At 35.7% G+C, this 7429-nt stretch overlaps 2 protein-coding genes across 7 annotated transcripts in view; one reads left to right on the plus strand and one right to left on the minus strand.

Moving 5' to 3' along the window:
• Positions 1-1082, minus strand: part of LOC107617481 (phosphatidylinositol-glycan biosynthesis class F protein) — a 9255-nt gene extending 8173 nt beyond the window's left edge. The window contains exon 1 of one of the 6 annotated variants that reach the window (XM_021112794.1): positions 868-1082. The gene's annotated coding sequence lies outside the window, so the exon portion shown is untranslated. Of the gene's footprint in view, positions 1-762; positions 781-867 lie in introns of those variants that run through there. The other 5 variants (XM_021112796.1, XM_021112795.1, XM_016319246.2 and 2 more) reach the window with 5 other exon arrangements.
• Positions 2736-7128, plus strand: LOC107617480 (cysteine-rich receptor-like protein kinase 10). Its single transcript, XM_021112792.1, is given in 12 exon segments — positions 2736-3255; positions 3352-3607; positions 3610-3831; positions 3994-4104; positions 4206-4393; positions 4543-4753; positions 4916-5153; positions 5233-5383; positions 5484-5840; positions 5948-6134; positions 6576-6648; positions 6736-7128. Coding segments are annotated over 9 exon segments (1581 nt in total). The 5' UTR covers positions 2736-3084; the 3' UTR covers positions 5517-5840; positions 5948-6134; positions 6576-6648; positions 6736-7128.

Here is a 7429-nt window from a genome sequence, read left to right on the forward strand (position 1 = left end):
GGTGGAAACAGGCCAGGCCAGGCCAGGCTTTGCTCTTAACAGGCCTGGCCTGTCATGTAGTTGATTGGCCTGAGCCTGGCCTGCAGCCTGCTATAGGCTTTTTTCAAAGTACTAAGCATGGCCTATTATTCAGCCTGGCCTGACCTGAAGCTTGTTAAAGTGCCTGCTAATTTTTTTAACAAAAATAAAAATATTATTTAAAAAATATTTTTTAATAAACATATTTATATGTAAAATGTCATATTTAATATTTATAAAAAATTTTAAACTTTAAAGTGTTTAAAATATACAAAACTATTTATAATTAAATATAATAAATTTAAAATATCTTATAATTTTGTTAATAATAAAAAAATTATTTATATATGTAATTATGTATTAACAGGCTCAGGCTGGCCTGACTGGCCAATAAAGCTAATTAGTGAGCCTGAGTCTGGCCTATTAACATAATAAGGCTTTTATAAGAGGTTGAGCCTGTGCCTATTTTATAACAGGTCAGGTTAGGCCAGGCTAAACACAGGCTAGGCTGCAGGCCCCTGACAGGCCGCCTGACCTTTTTTCACCCCTAACCCCTAGCCACTACCAACTGGGTTATGGATGGCCAAAGAGAGCTTACCAAATACCTGAATTGAATTTAAGTATAAAAGAATTTAGGAAAGCTACTGTTTAAAGTGTAGCTTATTGGGACATGGGAGGAAGGACTACAAGAGGCCTCAAGTTATGGCAAGTTGGGATCCAAGTAAACCCAAATATTCAACTGACCTTGGAGTTAACAAGGCGAAACCGCTCATGTACAAGGAGGCATAGAGACCTGGGGAAAAAACTTCAGACAACAAAGTGGAAGAAGAAGAGGCGCGTGCACTCAACCTGATTGAAAAGAAAGGTGAGGATCTACAGTTCTCAGCTGATAGTGTAGCTGGTGGAATGGGCAGCATTGAAAAACAAAGAGGGAAGGAGGTTGCAAGCGAAAATCAAGGAGATGGAGTAGCGCAAAGTCATAGTGCAGAGGAGCAAGTAGGAGAAGGTTCGGAAAATCAGTAGCTGAAAGGATTTGTGTCAAAGAATGAAATTTTGGAGCAGTTAGGAGAATTGGGAAGATATTTTCTAAAGTTAGGTGAGTTATAAACAAAATTTCAAGAGGTAAAAGGAAAAAAGTTAAATAGAAAGGTTGGGAATAAATGAGCCAATAGGCCCATTAAACCAAAAAATACAATCTACATGGAAACTGAGCCAAATCCACCAAAAGATAACAATAATAGATTACACATGGTGAAGGACAATTAAAGGAAAGACAAAGTCCAAAGTATATAGGGACAGCAAAAACAGGCCATACTATAATGCAGATATTGAAGGAGAAATGAGAAAGAGGGGGCTACAATTAAAGATAATGAATTAGCAGAAAGCACGGAAAAACAGAAAACAATTTGAGGATCGAAAGGGTAAGAAAAGGAAAGCAAATATGGAAATTCAGAGATAAGATGAATGCATAATGGAAGGACAGGAAAATGATGTAAAAAATAATGCATTGTAGTGGCAACTGAAATTTTTATTATGTTGAATTACCAAGTAAAGATGAAAAAGGAGAAAATTAAGCTTGATGTGAGAACTGATTTAATGGGAACAATAGGGAATTAGGAGGTAGAATTAGCATAAATTATGAGAATGTAACTGAGTTTGAAGAGAAAGAGGAAAATCACAAAACCAAAGACAATAGCAGAGAACATGCAAAATGAAGAATATGAGTCAGTAGAAGCTGCTAGGAAGAAAAGGTACTTGAAAATACAAAACATAGGTTAGGAGGCAGGCCTTAGCATGTTCCACTTGCAAATTGCAACCATGAGTTGCATAGGTTGGAACTGTTGCGGGTTAGCGGTGCCTGCGACAGTGGACGAGGTGCAGAATATTTGCAGACAGTTTAAGCTAAGTATTATTTTTTTTATGGACGTGACTCATATTTACTTGAGTCAGTCAGACTCAACGAAAAAATCAAACGTAATTCCTATTATACTAATCTGGTTGATACGGATAGATAAAAAAATTTTTAAAATTGAATAAATTAGACTCAAAAATCGATATATCTAAATTTTAAAAATTTACTTAAATATATTTTTAAATTCTTAAAGATTTAAATACTACAAACCAAAAAATTAGAAATCGATTTATCCTTTTTAAAAAAAAATTATAATTCACGCGTATGTTGCGTGAAAAATTTTTATTGAGGTCAAATCAACTTCATCGAACTTATGTGATAAAAATCTTTAAATGTGTAGGGACTGTATTAAAAAAACACTAACTAAAAAAAACGAGAGAGAGCGCTTAAACCCAACACAACTGGAATGGAGAATAGCTTGCTTAGTATTGAATATTGATTAAAAATATGTTGACCAAAAAACCCTATGATACGTTAAAGGTCAAATGTAACCAAGACTGTGAACAGCAAATTACACTCTTAAATTGACTTCATAACCATGATATTTTTTTTTAAAAAATAGACAAATTTAAATTTGAGACTTAAATTGACTTCATAACTATGAAATTGGTACATTAAAAATTAAAAAGACATATTAAAATATCAATATATATTAAAATCATGCAAATAATATATTTATATTTATATATAAATACGTAATAATTAGTTTTTGGTGTGTATACACTGTACCAGCATGCTTGATATTTTTATTGGCAGCCTCTTAGAAAGACTCAAAGCGGTCCCTTCAAACCTATCAAATGAAGACTTGGGCGGATGCAAATTTTCCTCAACGTGGAACCTGCTTCCTTCTGGAATCTAGAAATACTTGATGTGGACTTGAATCATAACTTTTCACATAGGCTTCAACATCAATGCTTACTTGCTTCTTCTTACTCTTCTTCCTTCCTCTCACTCTCTCTGCATCATCATGGACATGGGTCAAAGCTGGTTATTACTATTCTGCCAGTGAAATCTCTGCTTCAGACATCAAATCCACACTCTTCACTCACCTCTTATAACATCTTCATCAACGCTTCTGAACTTCACAAGTTCTCAGCCTTCACCCAAACAGTTAAGTTCCAAAACCCAACCGTTTCAACACTTTCCTTTTCTCAATGCTAAACCAATCTTCTCATAGAAAATCCTTCATTCATTCTTCTATTACAACAGCAAGGTCACATGGTTTTCAAGGCATAGAACTTAATGGAGCATCCCCAGTACCGGCTTCGGAGCTTGCCGATTTCGGGAAACTTCTGGAGGAGTGGCGAGCTGCCATAACTTCTGAGGCAAGAAACTCCAGTAAACCAGATTTATTGTTAGTGATGGCGGGTTACTACCTTAGACCTTCAGATTCAACGAGTTACCCTTTTGATTCAATGCAGAGGAACTTGGATTGGGTGCATTTTCTGGCATATGATTACTATGTTCCTACAAAGAACAATATCACGGGTTTTCATGCAGCTTTGTATGGTCCAACTAATTGGGACAACACTGATTCTGGTATCAAAGAATGGAGAAGAAGGGGATTCTCATCTAACAAGCTTGTAATTGGGTTGCCTTATCATGGATATGCATGGACACTTGTGAATCAAGGGGAGAATTGCATCGCGGCACCAGCATCAGGACCTGCCATTACAAGTTGATAAAGAGTTTTCTTAGAAGCTTCGGGAATAATGGTGTTGTTTCAAGATTTAATAACACTTTTGTGGTGGATGAGTTCACAGTTGCAGCCACCATTTGGGTTGATTTTGATGATGTGGATTCAATCAGAGCCAAAGTTTCTTATGCCAAGGAAAAGGGACTTCTTGGCTACAGTGTGTTCCAACTTGCCAACGATGACAATTGGATCCTTTCAAAGGCAGGTGAGTTTAATTACCAAAAAACATTGCTCAAAATTGGATGATGATCATGTTTTTCAGCATAGCAAATAATTGGTTGTATATTTGTGGTGCTGTGTGTACAATGTTCTTCCTAGTTTCTACAATAACATTTTCATCCCTTCATTTTGCAACAATATCCTGCAGCTCAAGAAGTAGATGAAGATCATCATAAGAGGAGGTTGTTGATAATTGTTCTGCTATCAACAGTAACTGTCATAATTCTGTTGGGAATAGTGTTTTGCTACTGCCACAGAGGTAAGGATGAAGCAAAGTAACACCCTATTAATCATATCACAAGATTGACATATTTTGCAATTTCCCATAAGATTTATTTCTCATTCTTTTGTATTTTGCAGGAACCGCAGCCACCATTACAAAAGCATTATACAAAATAAGGAAATGTTTATCAGGAGCTGAACAAGATCATGTAGAAGGGAATGGTTCTGACTTGACTGCATTCAGTTATCTCACAATCAAAATGGCAACAAATAACTTCTCAAGAGATAATAAACTTGGAGAGGGTGGATTTGGCACGGTTTATAAGGTAAAATTTGAATACTTCAGGTTTTTCATTTCGCTTCAAATAATGCAGTTCTGCTTCTGTTTCCTGGAAAATAAACTGTCTTTTTTACCCCCATTTCTTCTGCTCTTGGATAACTAGCTATTCATATACTTATATGCTAATATTTTTAGGGAAAATTACGAAAGGGGGAGGAGATAGCTGTGAAAAGGCTCTCAGAAAGCTCGAATCAAGGCCTAGAAGAGTTAAAAAATGAAATCGCGCTTACGGCAAGATTACAACATGTGAATTCGGTTAGACTTCTGGGTTACTGCACAAAAAGGGATGAGAAGATTTTGATCTATGAATACCTACCAAACAAAAGCTTAGATCATTTTCTCTTTGGTCTGTTACATTACTTGCCCCCCTATTAAGTTATTACATGTATACCTTATTCTTTTAGTCTTGCTGGAAAACTCGATCAGAGTTGAAATCAGAGTTTATTCTAGACTGTGTTTTTGCATCTATATTCTGTAGAGTAATAATTCAGAATTAAACTCAATGCAGATCCAAGGAAATCAATTCTTTTAGACTGGAGCAAGCGCGCCAACATCATTGAAGGGGTTACTCAAGGCCTTCTTTATCTCCAAGAGTACTCAAATTTCACCATAATCCACCGAGATCTCAAAGCCAGTAATATTTTATTAGACCATAATATGAATCCCAAGATATCAGATTTTGGGATGGCAAGAATTTTCAGGAAATATGACCTTGAAGCAAACACAAGCAGGATTGTTGGGACATAGTATGTAAAATTAGAACTGATGATGACTTATCATGCTTAATCCTTCATGTCTCTAATGAGTTCATACTTGTTTTTGCAGCGGTTATGTACCTCCTGAGTATGTGAGAAAAGGCATATACTCAACGAAGTACGATGTTTATAGCTTTGGAGTTCTTCTGTTGCAAATCATAAGTGGGAAGAGGACTTCATGTTACTATGGACCACATGAAAATATGAACCTGTTGGAATATGTAAGTTATTAGATTATATATTTTATTTTCTGTGACTAATATATGTTTCTTGTGTTATGCCTTGTCTCAGATTGTTCAATGTTTTCTTTGTTTCTAACAGATATGCGGCCGAGGGAGATCCGGCTGGTCATGAGTGGGTACCTGCCCTCTCTGATGTCTCAATCAGACCTGGTTGGTTTTGGCATCCTTTAGAACTTCCAAAGTCTGCAATCAATCTACTTGAAATATACTATTAAGTCGGTTGGTCGAAATTGTCACTTGCTACTCAATGTGCCTCCAAACTCGTCGGGTCTCATTTCACCCGAGGATATCCAAGTTCTTCAAGAGTTCACTGAACTCAGAAGATCCATATTCTCCAACAATTTCGCTATAAATGCGCTTCTTCAAGCCAGCAGCACGCGAGGAGAAGGAGGAGGAGGAGGAGGAGGAACTTGTGATTCACAGTTTAGTAGTGGAGGTATATATTTACTTAACTAGTGTATCACAACTACAGTTTTCACTTTTCAGGTGCATATCTTCCCCATTTATGTATGTTTAATTATGAAATGTTATAATAACTACTAGGAAACACTTTTACACCCAACACTGCAAACATAAGTGGCAGAGGCTTCCCAGGTGCTCCAAGCAGCCCCTTCTCTACCCCAGCGGAGTCAACAATGTTCCTGAATTCAAGTTCTAAGCAGCCATCCTTTGGCTTCAATGACTTGAGCTCCACTCCAATGTTTCAGACTACACCAGATGTTCAATCTCCGTAAGTCCTTGGTTGCATTATGTTAATTAATTCAGAACTAGTTACGACAATTTAACTAATTTTTATTTTCACTGTTCACCCAAAATTAGCTCAACTTTTTCCGTGTATTATTGCCTGGCCATATACAATAGTGCATAGATAATCCCCTTTTAACTGTTCTATTATGGACCTTTTGATGAAAAGAGGCACAGCTTTAAAATTTGTGTTGGAAGTTACAGAACTTATTATCTCATGGATCAAATGTATTTTGTTTAGCCATCTAGTTATAGTTTATAAAGTAGAAAGCCTCCAATTTACATCAGTATTGAAACTGTGGAAACGTCAAATTTTGCTTAATGCAGAAGCTTTTTGAGGTTATCTTCGTGGAATTTCAAAATGTAAATGGCTTCATATGTAAGTTACAAATTACATGGCATGTATTCTTGTTTTCTATTTCTGCAGAAGCATGTCCCAAGGAGAGAATGTTTCCACAGATCTCAGTATTTGGTTAAAAGAGAAATGGAATCCTGGAGAGGTAATCATCATCTTACACTGTGTTCTAGCTGTTAATGTTGGTAAAAAAATGGTCTTCTATTTTAATTTATTTTTATTCAAATCTCAGATTCCCAAAGAAGCTCCTCCAGATTCAGTTGTTCGGTAGAAATTCACAAACACAGCGCTCTGTACTATGTTAACAAGATTCAACAGTGATGTTAGTTGTATTTTTATTATGTTTGATTATGTCAGATCAAGAGCATATCAAAAATTGCTCTGGCTTTAGGATAGTTGATTTATATCAATTGATTTTGCAAAGAGCCGAGTGAATATTCAAAGGCCTTTAATGTAATTCATAACTGTTAAAATATTCTGATCTCATTTTGAGCCAGAATCATAAAATATATAGTTCTTACATTGGATGCCATATAGATTGAATCTTCTTTTTGTAATTTTCCAAATTTCATATTACGAGAGTAAAGAAAAACATATGTACATGAACCAGAAATGACTATGCTGAGAATGGAAGACTTAATTGAAGCCTAAGTAATTCCATTGAAAGCATGCCTATTTTTACAACTAGAGTATGTACATAACTTTGAAATATGCTAAACAAAAGGAAATTACATATATCTAAATCAAAGAATATTTTTTCTTCTTCTTCTTCTTCTTCTTCTTCTTCATAATCAAATGCAAAGTGCAATCTGATTAGACACTAGAAATGTGATCAGTGCCAATATCTGATCCAATAGTAGATCTATGAAATGTGAAAGATTCAGCCAATTTCACTGCATCTGAGACTCTAAGCCTTGTTCCTTGTT

The sequence above is a fragment of the Arachis ipaensis genome, chromosome B09 (assembly GCF_000816755.2).
Source record: "Arachis ipaensis cultivar K30076 chromosome B09, Araip1.1, whole genome shotgun sequence".
Lineage (NCBI taxonomy): Eukaryota > Viridiplantae > Streptophyta > Magnoliopsida > Fabales > Fabaceae > Arachis > Arachis ipaensis.